This window comes from Microtus pennsylvanicus, chromosome 11 (genome assembly GCF_037038515.1).
Source record: "Microtus pennsylvanicus isolate mMicPen1 chromosome 11, mMicPen1.hap1, whole genome shotgun sequence".
Taxonomy (NCBI): domain Eukaryota; kingdom Metazoa; phylum Chordata; class Mammalia; order Rodentia; family Cricetidae; genus Microtus; species Microtus pennsylvanicus.
This window is the reverse complement of record NC_134589.1, coordinates 88,164,111-88,184,365: the sequence shown is the minus strand read 5'-3', so window position 1 is coordinate 88,184,365 and position 20,255 is coordinate 88,164,111. Positions and strand designations below refer to the sequence as shown.

Sequence of the window (20,255 nt, the reverse complement as noted above, 5' to 3'; positions counted from 1 at the left end):
CCTGGCTATCCTGGAACTCGCTCTGTAGACCAGGCTGGCCAAGAACTCACAGAGATCCACCTGCCTCTGCCTCCCATGGTCTGGGATTAAAGGTGTGCACCACCACTGCCTATCTCTAGCATTTTCAACCTCGGTCCTGTAGAATTAGATTTCACTCCCAGTCCCACCCTGGCCTCTTGGCCACCCAGTCACAACCAAACCAGAGTCACAGCAATTATTTCTAAAAAGCAGCTTTTTAATAATCTATTTGAACCCAGTGAGTGGGAAAGAATCGAAACATATGTCCCTTTGAGAATACCTTTACAAGAATAACAATCCAGAGGCGCCTCTTCCACGGGAAACCGACATCCCTGTGCCCTCACAAATGTGGAATTTCAACTCATATGCATGCCACGTATTTCCCACCCTGTCCCACCCTACCCCACCCTCCACAGGTGACAGATTTACGCACCAAAGGGGACTGGTTTCTGTAACTGGGGAACAGAATGTTTAAAAAAAGAAAAGAAATCCATCCAAGTGGCCAGATACCAGAAATAAATCAGGGCAGTTGACATACACAACATTCAACTTACACAAAAAGGGAAGCTTTGCTAATTGGAATTCAGAGGCAAAAAAATCACAAAGAGCAGAGAATCCAGCTACCCATAAGAGATTACTTAAGAAAAACAAAACAAAAATAAAAAAAAAACCTCCTACTGGAGACTCCCCTTCATTACAAAAGTATGCAAGCAGTCTCATAAAAATGAAGCCCAGGCATGCGGTTCTCTCTCTGGACAAGAGAGCATAGCTAAAATTCTCAGCATGGAATTCATGCCTGGACCACTGCCCCTCCCTTTAGGACAAAAAGGGAAGGATGGGGGGGCGGTAACAGGGAAGGGATCCACCTCAGGGGTGACACTAGAGCCCCCCTGGAACTGGGAATGAGTTGGTGTGTGCTCAGCTAATTGGGGATCTCACTGGCAAGTGGGTCCCAAATGCTGGGCATCCTCGGGAGCCTACAAGGTAGAGGTGCAAAGAGTAGAAGCCGGTCTGCTTCATTCCTCCAGCTAAGGCTTTGGGAGCAAAGGTGGATGTCATGGCAAGCTTGGGGTGGTTTTCTGGGAAGGGGGCTTCTGGATTGGACAGAAGTGCACAGACTGTGCGTTATGTGTTCCTCCAAGGATAACCTCCCAGTCACATGGCCCTAACCCTTGGCACTGCAGAATGTAACAGTGGATGTCGGGGGAACTTCTCAGTGGGAACCAGCCCCTTCACCAAGAAACGCTATTGCCACATAGCACAGCGGCTGAGGCACATTGGTGGGGGATTCAGAAGAGCAAAGAGAGGAAGGGGCACCTGTAAGCTGCCTCAGGACTGGTGGGCAAATCTGAGTCTCCACCATTCTGCCACACAACTGGGCACCTGCTTCCTAGAACGAGGCAGGGATGGAGCACGGGAGAAGACCTGGGCTCTAGGTTGGGCACGAAGCAATGGGGCAGAAGCAAGTTACAGCTACAGTGCCGTATCTTGAGGCTTGCCTACCAAGTACCATTCCACGTTGAAAGTGCCAGGCAGCTGTACCTTTGGGCAGCCTGGTCCCAAGGCTGAGAGCTCAGGTTGGCTGCTAGGGGAGAAACCGAGCTGTGTGTCCAAATGGTGGGGGCTTAAAGATTGTCAAAGCCTGGCTGGGAGCTGCTTTGTGGGGACTCAGGGCTATTCCCTACCAGAGAAAAAGACCACAGCCTTCCCACGAGGGGTCACCAGCATCCTTGGGTACCTCCCCATGCCTCACTCTGGTCTTGGGGCTCTGTAGGGAAAGGAACACCACGACTCCAGGCAGTGTTAATTTATCTAAAATACGGGGAAAGAGGTAGCTGTGGAACCTTGTGCCACCCAGTACCACCCCCCCCCTCCTCCCACACACACTGGGCCAAAAAGGCAGAAGGAGATAGGGCTCTGGAGACAGGCTAGCGGGGTCCCCTGGTCCTCAGTCACTGGGCTGGGCAGGATGTCAGTGAATTTTGCCTAGCTGGATCTTCTTCCATGCTTCTGAGGCTGTGAAGATGCAGGAGTCCAGAATGCCAGCGACAGTGAAGGTCCCACCAATGATGGCACAGATCTGTGAGAGGGGAGAAAGGGAAGTGTGTCAGAGATCGGTGCCGAAGAGGCATCAGACTGCCCCGCCCCTGCACCACGAGAGGGTGAGCTCACTCATGAAGAGACAGTGCCCTTGATACCCATTTTATTTGCCATCTTGTCACCAGCGGTGTTCAGGGCTCAAAGAAAACACTGTCACCGTGCCAGCTCCTGTAGTTCCCAGATGAACTCTCTGAATGAGAAAGGGGCTTATTAACCCATTTCACCGATAAGGAAAGCGAGCCTTGGCTGGGTCACTTCCCAAAACTCACCAAATAAGCAGCTGTGATTTGAACTCAGGTCTGTCTGGACCGTAGTGTTAACCTACTCTAGGTTTCTCAACTACTTAGACTCCTATTTTCAGGTAAATGATGGCGGGGCAGAAATGTTGATAATTCTGACCCAAGGTCATATAATATGCAGGTCACCTGGGACTGCAGTCTGGGTTTCACAGATCCACACTGTCTGCCCGTGACTGAATAGGCACAGTGGCCGGTAAGCTTAGGACCGGAAACACTCCTACTTTCTGGAGCTGGCATTCCTCCTGCAGACAGGAAGTGAGCAAACAGACTCCAAACAGCAAGAGCACAGCCACAGAAAGGACCACCAAAGAGGCTTCTATGGCTTTCCTGACATTTGAGTCCAGACAGTTCTTCATCATAGCAGGGTGTCCCGAGCACTGACGGGTGCCAGAATTGCTGCCAAAGCTCAGAGGTCTGGAATCATTTGGCTGACGCCACAGTAAATGGCTGAACTGGGGTTCAAAATGTTAGAGCTTGTGCTATTTATTTATTTACTTATTTTTGTTTTGAGACAGGGACTCATGTAGCCCAGGCCAACTTTGAACTCATATAGCCAAGGATGACCTTGAACTTCTGATTCTCCTGTCTCTGCCTACCAAATGCTGGGATTAGAGGCCTGTGCCACCACCACAGGACTGAGTCTTTGCTCTTGACAGCCTCCTGCTTCTTCAGCAAGAAATGCTCCCAGTTAAATGGATAGTGTACAACCTTAGATTTGAGTTGTGGTGCAAAAGTTCTTGTGCCCACAGAATACCAGGGAACCAGAGATGTGAAACGCTCAGAGTCCTCTTCTCAATGGAGGAGGTAAAACCTGCTTTCCTCCTGCAAGGCTGCAAGTGGATATTGGTAATGATCTGGTGATCTTTTTGCTATCAGTGGCTGCAGACCTCACCCAAATCCCCCAGAATGCTTTTTCCCAGACTCTCCATCCCTAGGCTGTTGCACCGGGAATGGAAATAATTGTTGCCTGAGAATCTTCCTCCCAACTGCATTGTTTTAAATATGGTGACAATAAACCGCCTGGCATCATATTCCCCAGTTGATGAAGTCAGTCTGCACTGGGTTTTTGTCCTCATTTCTTTGTGGGTTCGCTTCCCTATGTGACACCTGCAGGGTCCTCCTCAGATTTGGATGGATTTAGGGTTGGCCAATGTCACTGGGGTGCAAAGGCATGTCCACAACCACCTTTTCTCACCTCTTGTCAGGTGACTTTGATCCGCTATAGGTGTGATGGCTACTCGTGGTTGTCAATTTGACTGCATCTGGAATTAATTTAAAAGCCCAACCAGCTGGGTATACCTCTGAGGGATTTTGTTTTCTTAATTAAATCATTTAGAGTGAGAAGACTCGATTTTGATCTGGACCTTTTGAGGTGGGAAGATCACCTTTAACCTAGGCCACACCTTCTGCTGGAAGTCTAAACAAAGGACAAGGAAGAAGGAAATGCTCTCTTTGCCTGCTTGCTCCCACTCTTGCTGGCAAGTCCATTCGTTCACTGGCATTGACAACTGTCTCTCTAGGATTCTGGCATCTACTGAAGACCAGCTAAGACATCCAGCCTCGTGGACTGAACAACTGCTGGACCCTTGGACTTTCTGTAGTAGCAGCCACGGTTGGCCTAGCTCACTGGTTCTCAAGCTTCCTAATGCTGCAACCCTTTCCTTGCGTTGTGGTGACCGCCAACCATAAAATTATTTTGTTGCTACTTCATATCTGTAGTTTTGCTACTGTTATGTTTAGTAATGTAAATATATAATATACAGAATATCTTCTGATATGTAATCCCCAAAGGGGCTGTGACCCACAGGTTGAGAACCACTGCCCTAGCTGGACCACAGACTGTAGGCCATTTTAATAGATATATTAGATATAGATGTCATATTTGTTAGAATTTACATATATATTCATTTTATTAGTTTTGTTCCTCTAGAGAACCCTAATAGACTAATGTAAGTGGGCTAAGCCATGGTTCTGGGTAGGTGAACTGCATTAAATCTGTATTTTTAAAGATCTTTCCATGTATGTATAATATGTATGTGTGCATTCATGTGTGTGAGTGTGGGCACATGTTCCACCCAACTCATGCGAAGGTCAGAGGACAACCTTGGGCGTCGGTTCTCTTGTTTGACATAGAATCTGGGCCCAAGAGCTTCCAGAGGTTCTCCTGGCTCTGCTTCCCATTTCAATACAGGAGCACCGGGATTACAGATGTGTGAACTGAGCCCAGCTTTGCATGGGTTCCAGGAATTCAAACGCAATGCCTCTCATTTGCAAGACAATCACTTTACCTAGCTGGTCATCTCTGAAGCCCATAAATACACACACACACACACACACACACACACACACAAACAAATTAAAGACAAGATCTCTCTACATAGCCCTCTAGGTTGGCCTCAAACTCACAGAAATTCCCCAGTTTCTATTTCCCAAGTGTTGAGATTAAAGGCATGAGCCACCATGCCCAGCCCCCAAGTATATTTTTGATTTTGCTATTTTCAACTTATGATGGGAACATGGAAGTCAACTCCAACATACATGGAAGAGCATCTGTACTAAAAAGTTGTCAAAACTTGCAACTTAACCTAACTTATGCTTTAAATATACACACACATATATGTATATATTAAATTTATTTAATTACATATACTTTTTGAGACATAGTTTTTCTGCATAGCCCTGGCTGTCCTGAAACTCAGTATGTAGACCAAGCTGGCTTCAGACTCACAGAGATCAGCCTGCTTCTGCCTCCCAAGTGCTGGGATTAAAGGTACATACACTTTTTTTTTTAAATGTCGATTCCTATTCTTACACTTATTGCACTGCTCTGGAGTCGCATCTGTGAACAGACATCTCCTGACATGTAACTGCCACAGGACTCTGGGTGGCGGTGGTGCACTCAGGGATGATTTGGTGCTGAGGGGTGGGAAGCCAGGAGACAGCGGAGGTGAGAGGAGGGCACGCCACACTGCCATTTCTCTTTCATGTGGTGCTTTCCTGCGATGAGCTAAGCAGAGGCGTGCAAGGTCTAAGACAGAGCAGGTCTGTGTGGATGCTTCTAAGTAGAGCAGCTGCCATTCCAGCAATAACAGCCCGAGAAACCCGAGCAGCCCCCCAGGGAGCGGAGAGGATGGGGCCCCTCGCTGAGGATTATGATGAAGTGTTCTAAACAGGCCAGGCCTCGCCCCACCAGTCAGCGCATGACGCAGGGGCACTTTTCAGGGAAGATGACGACAGGGGACCTGGTTTATTTCGGTAGAGTGGATCAGATGATGGCAGATTTTATACCACAAAATGCTTTTAGAGCTTGGAGCGGAGGGTAGGAAAATGTGACTTAAGTGCAATGGAGCAAAAAGAGAAAAAATAGCCCCTCCATCTGCCTTCATCCACACATACCGTGGAGCCTGAATTCCTATGACTCACACACACCTGGCACCCGGATGAGGTCTCTTTGCACTGGGCTGGCCCAGGGGTAGAGGGAGGTGACAATATGCACGGAGCATGCCCCCCCCCCCCCAGAAGAAGCATCCTCTGGGGAAAATGAGGGAGCACGCAAGCTAAGCAACAGGCCCAATCACAGTACCAGTCCAGTCACTGTCAGCCTGAAGGCTAAGGGGGCTGCAGGGAGCTTCATGTGGATCTACTGACGTCACTCAGCCCACCTGTACATTACGTCTGCTGAAGGAAAGAAAGGAATTCTGATACGTTTTGGGGGCTTCCTCGGGGCTGAGGAGATTCCAATGGTCCACCCTTGTTTTCATTTCAGTGGTCCCTCATCCTCAGGGGATATATCATAAGATCCCAGAGGTGGCTGGAACCAGATAGTTTCAAACTTAATACTTAATGCACACTTAAAAAAAAAAAACCAAACAAACAGTACCTACTAATTTTTTAGCTTACAAATTAGGCACAATAAAAGACTAATGATGATGATAAAATAAGAATGCTATATTTAGTAATATTATTTAAAAATCTATGCCTTTCAGTATTTCCACACTGTGGCTGACTAGGAAAAGCCACAGGACACCGTAGCAGCCCACCACCATCCTCAGTACCCACTTGAATGAGGTGGACTAGGGGTACGGAGACAACTAGGAGGAGTAAAACACGGAGGTCCTGGAGTTGACATACAAAGGGACATGGCAGCCACCAGCACCAGGGTGATACTGGGACTCACTGGGGAATTATGGTCATCCCTTGTCCTGAAAAGGTCAGAGTTTTTACATGGGAAATGAAGCCACCAGCTGTGGGAGGGTGTGCCGGCCCTTAAAGGTGAGTTCCACAAGAGGGTGGCAGGAGCATAGGTCTCAGCACTGATACGTCTTGAGCAATATGGGGAACAATAAATGGACCAGTTGTGAGATGCAGCTAGAGGTGATGCAGGAGGGATGTTAAGAATGACCTGAACAGAGGGCGTGGCACTGGACACTCAGTGTCACAAGGACCTGCAGGGCGGGGCCAAGATCAATGTAGCGGAATAACTGTGTAGACAAAGCAGAAGGCACCGCAGACACTAAGCTCCCAGCCTGTTGCTGGCCATCTTTCTGGGGGTGCAGAGGTGCGGAGGGGGGCATGTGCCTCCTCACTGCATGTGACCAGGGCAGGCAGGCATGGGGTGAGGACTGGGGAATCTACAGAACCCATCCTCTGGGGCTTGAGCAGGGGCTGCCATGTAAGTGTCTTCCCGGGTCTCGGTTTCTCCATCTATAAAATCAGAAAAGCAGCCCCACCTTACTGCCAGCCATTCTGGAGAGAATGTGGAGTTCAGTGCGTGTTCAGTAAACCACACCTAGCCTCATCTCTTAGTACCCAACCTTGCTGCTAAATATGTAATCTCTATACTTGAGACTCATTTTAATCAGAAAAAAATAAGTGAAATACTACCAATTAGTTATCATATTTATTATTTATTTTTGTTTTTCGAGACAGGGTTTCTCTATAGCTTTGGAGCCTGTCCTGGAAATAGCTCGTGTCGACCAGGCTGGCCTCGAACTCACAGAGATCGCCTGTCTCTGCCTCCCAAGTGCTGGGATTAAAGGCATGCACCACTACTGCCCAGCTAATATTATTATTTGGTTTTTCGAGACAGGGTTTCTCTGTGTAGCTTTGGAGCCAGTCTTGGAACTCGCTTTGTCGACCAGGCTGGCCTCAAACTCACAGAGATCCACATGCCTCTGCCTCCCAAGTGCTGGGATTAAAGGTGTGCGCCAACACTGCCCAGTTATTTTTTATTTGTTTTTGTTTTATGTGCACTGGTGTTTTGTCCGCATGTATGTCTGTATGAAGGTATCAGACTGGAGTTACAGACAGTTGTGAGCTGCCTTGTGGGCGCTAGGAATTGAACCCTGGTCCTCTGGAAGAGCAGCAAGTGCTCTTAACCACTGAGCCATCTCTCCAGCACCCCAATTATTATTAGAGGTTTTCCGTCTCAATTCCTTCTCTTCCTGGTGCTTTCAGGAAGACAAGTCAATCATGGAAGAACAGGACGGCAAGATTCCCTAAAGACTTGGCAACTAACTGCCCAAGACCCATGCTGGCCACGGGGTTCAGTAGTCAGCCTGAGCCTTACCAGAGGTGGCTGCCCAGGAGGGCATGGCTTAGGGGCGTGTCTGGGAGTATTCATGAGGAAGAGCCTCCCTCTGAGCCAGGCTCCTTAGGTCAGGTCCCTTTCACTTCCCTAGTCAGGGAGCCCCTGGTGTCTGGCCTGTGTCAACCCTACCATCTGCTCTCTTGTCTTCATGGCCAAGGGAGGGAAGGCAGGAGTCATTGGTAAAGAGCAGGTGCTCAAAACACATTTGCTAAATAAGTGGACAGCAAGGGAACGCCAAGAATGAACAAGGAGCAGCTGAATGGGTTTGAGAATGAGCAAAGGAACGGCAGGCTCCCCGTTCTGCTCTTAGCAGGTTTCTGGGAGCTGGTGCAAAGGTGGGGTGAAGGTGAAGGCTTGTGAATCTGGGTCAGGCAACAACCTCACCCATCCCATGCGGCTCCTTTAATTTCTAAGCCTGGGCGGTGCAGCCTGGGGCCATGAGGTACTCAGCCTGAGGACACCCTGGTCTTGGAGTCTAGAACCAGGCTCCTAGTGTCTACGCCTCAGTTTCTATGCTTTTAAAAACAGGAAGACCATTTCTTAAGACTAGTGTATCATAGAATGACCATCTGTGAGGCATGCACACACACCCCGATGCCGCTGACCTTGGCCCTTGTCTCCCCCAGGCCTCAGGACAGAGGAACAACTGGGGCAAGGGGGCCTCCCTGCAGAGGGGTGGTCAGGGAGGAGAGCCGCTGACCCAGGAAGGGACATTATGGCTAGTGCCTGCCTCCCTACCCTGGTCAGCAGCCCTAGTCCCAGGAACAAGAGCAGGACAGCTGACTCACCTAGGCCCCAGTGTGCCCAAGAGAAGCAATAATGGCATCCTCTTCTCTGACCCAGCCCCTTCCTTCCCAGACCCTATAGTTTCCCAAGCTTCTCTGGAGACCAGAATGAAGCCAGCTTACTTGATCATTTCATTTTGCAATTAATTTTTAAATTACATCTACTTATAAACACAGGGCCATGGTGCCCACACGGAGGTCCAAAGACAACTTGCAGGAGTCAGTTCTGTCCACCACATGAAAGCAAACTCAGGTCATTAGCCCATGGCAGGTGCCTTTACACACTGAGCTATCATTTCGTCAAACCTAGTTCATTGTTTTCTTCTTAGCAGCACTTGGGCCTTGAGCATGCCAAGTAAGTGTCCTGTCCTGGAGTTCATACCCTAGTGTAACTTTAAAAGATGTATTTATGTCTTAACTCTGGCTTTTAGTTCCTTATGCTAGGGAAGGCCTGGGCTAGACAGCTGAATTCTTGTTCCACCAGAGACCAACATCTTCCTGCCCCTCCTGGGCCTATGTTTACTGCTTAGTGGCTTTCTGTGACAAAGCCTGCATCCCTGCCACTCTTCAGAGGGAAAGAAAGGAAGTGCTGGGGCAGAAATTCCTGGATGGAAGCCAGCTCTGTGACTTTGGCCAGGAAGGTCAGTTTAATTCTCCGGGCCTCAGTTTCTCTCACCTACGCCTGGGGTGGCTAGGAGGCCTCCGTGACCACGAATGCCAGGAACTGCTCATCCTCCCTCATCCAGGCCATGCGGTTTCAAAGCTTGTGGAAAAGGCACAGTCAGAGGAAATAAATAATGAACAAAGTCTCATCATATGCTGCCGGAGGCAGACAGGCTGGAGCCGCAGATGAGAACACCCAAGTCGCAGAGGCGAGGGCCTGGAGGGGTGGGGGGAGCATCAGGAACGGAAGCTGGTGATTGGGCTCTGGAGGGCTTGGGATGGGAGGAAGGGAGGGATGGTGACCTCCACTTAGCCTGTCACATCTTCTGGACCCCTTACCCTCAGGCCCTAAAGGCTGAGGGAAAGCTGAAAACTCTCATTTCTGCCCTACACCAGAGCTCCTCCTTGGTTGAGCACCTATATCCTGCCCTGGGACCCTGTTCTCTTCTGTCTTCTCATTCAGTTCTTGTAATTTTGCCGCAGAAGAGAAGGCTTGTCCAAGCTCACACAACCAAGAAAGGAAGCATCACCAATTCAGGTGTGGGAGGCTGCAGGTGTTTCTCCTATCGGCCTACCTCGGCCCCACCCCTCTTGCTTTCTCAGTTCTCCTACAGAGATCTGCACAGCAAATATCCCGAAATCAGGACGTTCGAAAGCCCTGCTTGCAGAGGTTGGGAAGTGAGAAACTATGCATCATTGGGACTAAACCTCCTTGGACCATGGTGCCCAGTGTCTTTCCTCCTCTATCCCTTTCACCCACCTTAGAGACACTAGTACTGTACTAGAAGTTCCACCTCATCCGGCCTCATCCCCTCCACCTGCCCTCGTACACAGATCAGTTGCCCCAGATGGACTGGATCCCAAGGCTTCTGTACACACCAGCCCTCAGCCCTGAATCACAGACTCTGGGCTTCGTTCTAGCCTGCATATCGCAGTGGTGGTGGCAGAGGGGAGCAAGGTGGGCACAAACCTGTCGTTCTTGGTTCAGGAGAGAGAAGCAGGCAGAGGAGGGCAGGACATCCACAGGGGGCTGTGAAGGCTGCCCCCTGCCCAAGTGGCAAAGTGGCCCTTTCTTAACCCACATTACCTTAGAGGAGTGTAAAACTGTGTGTGTGTGTGTGTGTGCACGTGCATGTGATATCCATGTCTATAAATGCCAGAGGTCAACTCCAGGTGCCATTCACCTTGGTTTTGGAGACAGGGTCTCTCCCTGGTCTGGAACTTGCCGAGCATGCTAAGCTGGCTGCCCAGTGAGCCCGGAGGAGCCGGATGTTTGTACCAGCTACGGGATTACAAGCGCACAGTGCTATGCCCCAGCTTTGACACATGGATCCTAGGATGGAATACAGGTCTTCATGCTTGCAGACAAAACACTTTTCCAACTAAGCTAAAGCCTCATACAAAAATCAACCAACCAAATAACGCCTCCCCCTTCCCCCCAAACCACAGTGTTAGGGATCAAACACCCGGCTTCCAGCACGCTAAGCATGTGGCTCTATCCTGAGTCATGCCCCCGTTCCTGTAGGTCTGAAGGTTGTCTCCAATCAACTTCCTCACATCTCGCTACAAAAGGCAGCTGGAAATCAAACACAGGTCCGGGTAGGGGAACTTGGAAACTGTTAGCCAGTTAGCAGGCTCAGGTAGACACTTTTTATGGCTGTGTGTGTGCTTACATGGTGGTAATGCCAGTTTATTTTCTACTGTGGAGTCTCAGTGCCAAGGTAAAAGTGACCGTCAAACAACGCTAGCGTCCTAGACCAAGGACTTCATGACTTCTGGGGCCTCTGTTGTTGGAGCACTCATGAGAGCCCTTGTTTGGTGGGGAGATGTTACAAAGGGGACAAGGCATGGGGGTCGAGTCCCAGCTTCGCCATTCACTGGCTGTATGATCCTGGAGGCGTTTCCTTACCTCTCCAAGCCTTCGCTGAATTCCTATCTAAAACAGAAACAGGAGAATCTCTACTGAGGTTCCTGGAAGGGGTAAGGGGGTAATTACCAAATTGCCTGGAGTAGATGCTGAGTAAAGGCAGCTGCCATCACTTCTTGCAGCAGCTGTCCTTTACACACCTGTGGACACCCGAGTCCAGGCGAGGCACTGTGCTGGACGCTGGGCCACCATGGTATATGAGTCATGACACCTGGAGGCTATAGCTGGCCCTGACAACTGTGGAGTGCAATCTAAATCATGGAGCGTTATTTTCCTGGTAAGGAAAGTGTGGGGGAGGACAACGGAAAGAACATTTGGCGGGACACACACACACACACACACACACACACACACACACACGACTTACTCCAGCCAAACGCCCTCATCCCGAGGCCCCTAAGTATCTTTTCAGTTGAAAGGGCTGCATGATCATGTTCAATGGGAGCATACCACCAGTCTCTGGTCATGCTAAACCCAATCTAGCACTTAATGGCTTCTGGGTATTCCCGCTCTCAAAATAAACCATACATAGAAACAGATCTGATACCTCATGTTATTCAATCTGTTACCACAGCCCCCTTAAATCTCAAAAGATGGGCTTCAGCAAACCGCAGGGAGCAGATATGGAGGGGTAGAGGGAGATCCAGGCACATGCTCACAGCCAAATGCAATGCTTATGCTTCTGGCAGAAGACTGCGCTGCTAGAGCAAGAGGGGTAGGTTTGATGCGGTATTGTGAGGACCCAGAGAGAGGAGCCTTGGGCAGCCTGGTACTGGATACTACTGGGCATGTTCCCTGAGGACCTGACCCTGAGGGGAGCCCACAATCAGCCAGGTACCAGGTATGTGAAAAAGCTTCATTTGGTAGCTCTGCCCCTCGCTCCAGCCCAGCTACAGCTGCTCGCCTCTGAAGCCGTCACATGACAACATCCCAGCCTAAGCCCTTCTTCAACGGCCCCCTCTGAGGAGCTATTTCCAGAGGACATCCACTTGGAGCGTGGAGCTTCACACACAAGTGTTTGACTTTAAAAGGAGAGGATGAGCAGCCTGTGGCAGGTGCCTCCACTCGGCCCCAGCCCCACCCACCCTCTGCAGGCTCCAGGGGTCTTTGTGCAGCGCGTCTGAGGTCTAGCCTCACCCTCGCATCTGCTGCCCTGTGACAAAGGGCTTTGAAGCTCCATAGTGATGCCATCTGCCGGGAGCCAGCTGGCTCATGAGCTGACCCTACAGTTGCCACAGCAACCAAGATGGTAGCCTTGGGCCTTCGGAAAACAAACCAAGCTAATGTCACGAGGTTCCATGGAGCCTGGAGCCGTGTGGTTAGCAAGCGGGGGTGGGGGAGTGTCTTACTTCCAGAGAGGTGGGCCCAACAGAGACAAACTGGGGGCCAAAGGGAGAAGAATAAAGGGAGGGGTCACACTGGGTGAAGAAGGCCATTCCTGTGGCCTTGTGGAACCTCCAGTTCTTAGAATGTCAGTGGTTCATCTTGACCTAGCAGGGAGTCCATCCCAAGGAGAGAGCTGGATTGGCCTTCAAAAGACTGCTGGACTGGTGTCTCTGCACACACAAGGTCCTTCCCAAGGCAGCCTTCTCTCCTTCATGTCCGGGCCTTGCTGAACAGGTACGAGGGCCCCCTCTCTGCCACTGTGGAACCCAGGAGCAAGGTTCTCGTGACACAGCAGTGTTTGTTCCACACCACCGGGAAGCTCCTGGAGGGCCAGGCTCCCTCAGGCCTGGCACGACTAATTCTAGCAAACCGTAGCAAGTAACCAAAGCCACTTCATCTTTCAGCCACTTGCCAAGGGATTTTTGATGCTCAGAGGTTCAGCTGCTTCCCAGGAACAAATGGGAACTGGGGGTTGGGGCCTATGGAGGGGCCTTCTCAGCCTAGCAGTGCGGTGTGTCAGAGGCAGTACAGCCCCCAGGGCCTCTGAGGAGCAGGCCACACCTGCCTGGAAGCATGGAGGACATCTGCTCCTATCTAAGTGTCGGGCTTATTCGCGGGTTGCAGTGGGAACAGACTGGGACAGGCCAACATCCACATGCACTTAGCATGTGCTCGCCTGGGGGAATCTTGGGTAAAGGCATTTGTTCGCAAATCCCTTGATGTGGAGTTGAAAAGTTTTATAAATCTCCTCCTATGTGTGGGTCCCTAGTTTTATCTCTTCTCCATCTTTGTGGCGAGTGGCAGGCTTTGACTATCACCGGGTAGGTAGGATTGAATGGGTCTTAACATTTAAGTCTCATCTTTTTTTTTTCAAGTCCAAGTGAAAGGAGCAGGATTTGCCGGTCTGCTCAGGAAAGAGCGGTTCTTAACCCTTGCCTGGCTCCTTTGGCCACTTGCTGGCATGGAGGTCTTTCTATACAGAGGCTGATACCGTTCCTCCGCACATGGGTGGCAAGCCCTTTCCAGTCTGCGTGTGGTGTTTCAGCTCTATGTAGGTGCTATTTGTTCAACAGAAGCTTTGGCTTCCTATGTGCTCAGAGGATGGCAAAAGGCTGTTCTGAGGCTTATCCAAGCCCCAGGCTTATGACACATGTTGTATCCACCTGTAGAGTTTCCCCTTCCACGATGCTCTCTGAGCCTCAGAGGCCCGGGAGGTAGCAAGAACAAAGATCATTATTCTTATGTCACCAGTTAGAAGCAACGGCCTTGTCACAGACACCTCCCTGACCACGTACATACGTGCCTTGCAGCACCCACTCATCCCTCTCCCAGCAACTAGCCTTGATTTTCGTCTTGATGAACGCCATCCCTCACAATCTTTGATTCCAGAGAGGGCAAGAGACCTAGCCCAGGGCAAGCAGAGAATTCCTTTCTCTAAGTCAGAAGATCAAAAAAACATCATGGGACCTCAGCTGAGACAAGGAGAGTACTGTCCTTTCTAGGGTTTGGCGTGGAATTACTGAGAAACAGAGAGCTTCTATTGGTAAATTCAGTCTGCGAACAAAGCCAGGCAGGACAGAGCGAGACAAAAAGACTGAAAAAGATGGAGACAGACACTCCTCACCAAGTGTGTCACTGGACACAGCCAGGCCTGATGCGATACACCACTCAGTCAGCTGCATAGATCCCGTCTGTTCTGTAGGTCCTGGCTAACACAGAACCAGCCCGCAACAGCAGGAAATGAACCAGCCAGAATTCACACCCCAGATCTCAAACTATCATTCAAAGTATGAAATTGGGCCAAGTGGCACTCGGAAGCTCATGTGGAGGTTTCCTGAGCCCAGGAGGATTCCTACAAGTTCTAGGCCAGCATGGGCGGCACAGTAAGACCCTAACTCACCCCACACAAGGCCTTCCAATATGACATCCATCTTTAGGCCTCAGTGGCCAAATCTGACAGGTAGAGAGAGCAGTCCTATCTGTCACCTCTGCTGACCCTGGCTTACCCCAGACCTCTGGAGTTTCTTGGGTGGAGCTGGTACTGTGACCTGCCTGCTCTGTACGAGGGTGGTGAGTTGGATGCAGGAAACTGTTCACATGACAGAAACAATCAGTGTAAAACTAAACTGATATCTAATGTTGTCCAGAGCAGAAGAGAAGGTGGAGAGAAAGAAAAACAAAAGAAGACAAGTAAGTAGGAAGAAAGGACACGCTGGAGCTAGGATGGCCCTACTGTGAAAGAAGACGTGAAGAGAAGTTAAAGGCACGCCATGGAGGCATGCCTTTAATGGTGGCACACACCTTTAGTCCCAGCACTCAAGACAGAGGCAGAGGCAGGCGGATCCCTGTGAGTTTGAGGCCAACCTGGTCTATAGAGTTTGCTTCAGGACAGCCAGGACTGCAAACCCAATAAAATAAAGCAAAACCCAACAAAAAAACAAATGCTGAAAATAATTTCCATGAAACAACACCAAAAAGAGAAAATCACCAAGACCCTGGAGCCAGTAGAGATTTCCCTTAGGAAACCTCAGGCTGAGTGTTCTGAAAATACTGCTTCACCTGAAGTAACTACCGGGGACATATTATAAACAAGTAAACAGGAATGGTGACTGGGCTGGGACCGGGCAGTGCGGTCCAGAGCAACTCCCCCATGCTTCCTGCTCAGACGTGGCAGCACTGCGGGGTTACAGTGAGTATAATGGTTTAAACACACCCCACCCACTCAGAGCCCCAGCACAGATCAGCCAGGGGAAATGCCAGTAGTTCCAGCATGCTTCCGGGGACACTTTCACCAGTCCGGTAGTCAAAGCCACCTGAGTTCAACTGGGGCCAAGCAGGCCCTGTCTGGTTCCAGCAAGAATAGGTGTGGGCTGCCCAGACCAGGGAGCCCACAGCAGGTGCACGGCTGGCCCCCAGCCCCTGAGTGACATACCGTGGTGATGAACCTGTAGAGCGGTTGCCTCCTTTCTGTGTACTTGACCGTGATGGGGCTGAGGTCATAGCGGAACCAGATGGCGGGGATAATGCGGCCTGTGTGGCTGTAGGCAACATACTCCTATAGGAGAGAAGAGGAGGGTGATGGGAGAATTACGAGCAGAGCCAGCCTCAGGTGGGTGGGGTGGGGACTGCAGGAGGGAGTCCAGGCTTCCTCTCATTCCTTCTCCTAAGGCCTCAGGACAGGCAGCACAGTGGGGCATTCTGGATCCCTTCAGCTGTAGGAAATGGACCAAGTTAACCTAGAAATGGCACCAGAACTGAGCGCACATCTGAAGGGTAAGACTGGGGAATGCCCAGTTTGAGCATCTTCTCCTTGGGTTACGTGGTCACATAAAATCTAGTCTGTTGAGCACCTCTGCTGTTCTGGGATTCCTGGGGTAATGAAGCCCTTCCCCTAGCGGCATCAAGGCTGCCAGGCTTGAGAAGACAGACGTCACTGTACCACTAACTTCCAACCGTGTTCGTGTGTGTGTGTGTGTGTGTGTGTGTATGCATGCGCATACGTGAAGAGGGACTCAAGTGCTCAGGGGGCCATAAGTGAACTGTCAGTTCTCCTGAGGTGAATCTGGAAGGCTCACTGAGGGGACATTCTAAGTCACACCTGATGGCTCAGAAGACATCCTGCCTGATGCGTGAGTGTGATGAGGACAAAGGCCATGTTGGCTTGAGCTTGGCCACAAAGCAGGGCCAGCACAGAGAACTGGAAAGTGAAGTGGCCAGCCCGCCATGGCGTCTAAGAAAACACAGAGCAATGACTAAATGGCCACCACAGAGCGAAAGTGACAGGTTATCTTGGACCAGTCTCACCCCTCCTGAAGGGCTTGGTTTTTCCCATCGCTGCCCTGGGGACCTAGTCGATGACCCACAGGATCTCTTGTCTGGGCCCTTCAGGGCATGAGTTCTGAGCACACCACTTGTTTATAACAAATGGAGATTGGATGATGGTTACCCCAAGCCCCACTTGTGTCCCCTGAGCTGGTTTGGAGCAGCTGGGCTGATGATCCCATGGACCCCACTGAGTCCTAACTTCCCACTGCACAGCCACTTCCATTCATAGGACAGGCTGGGGCCAAAGCCACGGAGAATGCTGAGCGAGCTGTTCCAGCCATCGGCCCCTTGCCAAATGCCTTGAGGGCAGCAGCTCGGGGCAGAGAAAACTCTGCCTTCCCAGGGGCGAGCTGAGAGAGCAGGGTGACTGTCTGGGTCGCAGCCCAGAGCTGAGGGGTGAGAAACGGAATGAAAAATAGCAGTAGTTGGCACCAGTGACCCAAGTCGCCTTTGCAGGCAGAGTTCTGAAAATACTGCTTCATCTGACAGTGATCTCGTGAAGTAACTACCGGGGACATATTATAAACAAGTAAACAGAAATGACTGGGCTGGGACGGGGCAGTGCGATCCAGAGCCCCGCCGCCCATGCTCCCTGCTCAGATGTGGCAGCACTGGGGGATTACAGTGAGTATAACGATTTAAACATGCCCCATCTCCTCAGAGCCCTACGATTTGTTTGTTGCCATGCTGGGGGTTAAACCCAGAGCCTTGTGCACACTAGGCACTGCTCTTCCACATCTGAGTTTACATCAGCCTTTTTTTTTTTTTAGTTCAGTGGCTAAGCATGGTAGTTCAACCCACAGGTATACATTGGTAAGAACTGGAGGTGAGGCCTTTGGAAGGTGATTGAGTTAGAGGAGGCCACGGGGGTAGGGTGCTAATGGCACCATTAATGCTTCTGTGAGAAGAGGAAGATGCTTGCTCCCAAGCTAGTGTGCTTGTGTCTCTCCGTGCCCTGCCCACGACTGTGTGATGATACAGCAAAAAGGCTCAGCACAGGCTGGGGACAATAGCTTTGACTTCTTCTTCTCCAGTTCCATGAGATAAATCTACTTCTATTCTTTATATTATTACCTAGTCTTTGGGCTTGGTTACATCGCCAGGGAAGAGAGTAGGCTGGACGCCATCTGTGACATAATGAACGGAAGAAAAAAGCCTCCCCAGAGAGAGCTATGGATCAGAGCAAACCAGAGCTGAGGGTGAGCCTGGAGAGCCCCGTGACAGACGGACAGACTGGACTGATGGAGTGGGTGAGCAGTCAGGGTGCTCTGGAGCCCCAGAGAACATCGTCCTAATCTCAACGTGGCAGCTATACAGCTCTGTGACGACCTCTCAGTTGCTTGGTGACCAAATCTGTAAAATGGGGACAACAGCTCCCATTATCAGGCACGGTGACTGAAAATAGTGATGGAAACAAGGCGGTAGTGGCACAACTTTAATCCAAGCACTCGGGAAATAGAGGCAGGCAGATCTCTATGAGTTCAAAGCCAGCCTGGTCTACTGACTTGAGTTTGAGTTCCAGGACAGCCAGGGCTACACAGAGAAGCCCTGTCTTGGAAAGAAAGAAAGAGACAGAGACAGAGACAGAGAGAGAGAGAGAGAGAGAGAGAGAGAGAGAGAGAGAGAGAGAGAGAGAAGAAGAAGAGGAGGAGGAGAAGGAGGAGGAGGAGGAGGAGGAGGAAGAAGAAGAAGAAGAAGAAGAAGAAGAAGAAGAAGAAGAAGAAGAAGAAGAAGAAGAAGAAGAAGAAGAAGAAGAAGAGAGAAAACACACACAAAGAAATTGGTGGTGGAGGCAGGAAGCTGGGGGGGGGGGTGTCTAGTTCCTAAGTACTTGATACATGATAGTGCTCACCCCAATCATGATTATAGTCAATTGAGCTAAACACCCGTCATTTACTTAGGGTTTGGGTAGCCCTGCAACAGCGGAAACAGGAGAGTCCTGGTGGCAAACAGGAAACCCACCCCAGTGGGCTGGGGCAGGGATTTCCCCCTACTCCAAGTGCTTAAGTTACATTGGCAGTGCTGTTTCTGGAGAGGCACAACCCACTAACTGCAGGGTCATCTCATTTCCTTGACTTTGATGTCCCTCTGCTTCCCATAAGATCTGTCTCTTGTAGTGCTAGGGTCCTAGAACAGCCACAGCCACCTTGATATGGTTCCCTGGCTGAGCCAGAGCATCTGCCATGTGCTGATCAACAGGCACCTGAAAAAACCAGGACCAGAAGATGCCAGACCTGGGACATGGAGGGACAGTCCTCTGCCTGTTGTTTCAAACATATCACTTCTTATCTCCTTGTTAGAGCTTCTCCCCTGGACATTGAGGCCACCACAATGGCAAGGACTGAGTATTTCATCTTTACCTAGACTAGAGAACGAGCCTGGTAGGACTACCTATCCCCCAACCCCACCATACTCCTTTCAGCAGAATGCACGGGGGCATTGCCTCTTCTCTCAGCCAGCAGAGGGCGCAATTGCAATGCTCAGTCCATTTACAGCCCACTAACCTTGTTGGCCACTGTGTACTGGTAGGAGTAACGTTGCTTGCCACTCTTGTCCTCGTATACTGTGGGCACAATCTTCAAGATGTAGTCATGGGAGGCCAGGGCTGCAGGGAGTACAAAACAAGATGAGACGGGCTGGGCACTGCCAGGCAGGTGGCCCCGCATGCCATTCCAAGCTTAAGTCCTGCTGGCATTGCAGAGAGCTCTACCCTCTTCTCTGGAATGCCACGGCCTGAGCATTTAATTCCATTTGCTGGGATCTTTGCATCTGCATTACATAACATAATATTCAGAAATGGGGCAACCATTAAAGAAGAATGCTGAGAAGGCATTATCTCCAGAGCCAAATCGTGAATCAGCATGGGACCACAGGACATATTGTCTTTAATGGGTGACCCCACAGAATTATCTAGAAAAAGCTCCAGGAAATGGAGCAGCTACAAATATCCCTTTACCTAGACTAGAGAGAGACCAGCAGGACAGCACTCCTTACCACTCCCAACCCCCACGAAACTCTCCAGGGGGAAAGGTGGGGTTCAAGAAAGACCCCATTCCATTATGGGCACTGTCTGCATGCTTTTGTTCTGAAAATAAATCAGGCTCTGGGTTTCAGAAAGAAAAACAAAAAGAATCCTCCAGAAAGAACTATGTAAGAACTGATCAATCCCTGAGGATGGGGGATGTGCTCAGTACACATGGCATTGGTTGCAGTCCCAGCATTGCGAAAATAAAAAAAAAAAAATCTGATCAGTTTCTCTTTTCTTTATCAATAAACATCTGACCATCCAGCCCTGCAATACTTCAACATAACCCTTCACCCAACTCTCTTCTCTCCCCCAGCCTGGATTGGGGAGATGCTGAGGATAGACCCTCTTACCCAGCTCTCTCCTCTCCTCCAGCCTGGATGGGGAGATGCTGAGGATAGACACTTTTACCCAGCTCTCTCCTCTCCTCCAGCCTGGATGGGGAGATGCTGAGGACAGACCTGAGCCTGTTATCCCTGCCCCCAAAACCTGAACAGAGCCTGGTACTGAGTGGACAGCGGTAAATCTTGCTGAATGAATGAATGGACAGAAGGATGACTGGACAAAGGCATGAATGGAGAATGATCAATCAGCTGCTGATAAGCATGAGGTAACTGACACCAGAGCTGCCTCCCCG

General features: G+C 50.3%; 1 protein-coding gene across 1 annotated transcript in view; it reads right to left on the bottom strand.

The window, feature by feature from the left end:
* Positions 1 to 214: 214 nt before the first annotated feature.
* Positions 215 to 20,255, bottom strand: part of Ergic1 (endoplasmic reticulum-golgi intermediate compartment 1) — a 101,346-nt gene continuing 81,305 nt past the window's right edge. Inside the window, exons 8-10 of the mRNA XM_075941376.1 lie at positions 19,098 to 19,198; positions 15,701 to 15,823; positions 215 to 2,098 (exon numbers count right to left, since the gene is read on the bottom strand). Coding sequence (XP_075797491.1) covers positions 1,991 to 2,098; positions 15,701 to 15,823; positions 19,098 to 19,198 — 332 coding nt within the window. The 3' untranslated portion in view covers positions 215 to 1,990. The remainder of the gene's footprint in view (positions 2,099 to 15,700; positions 15,824 to 19,097; positions 19,199 to 20,255) is intronic.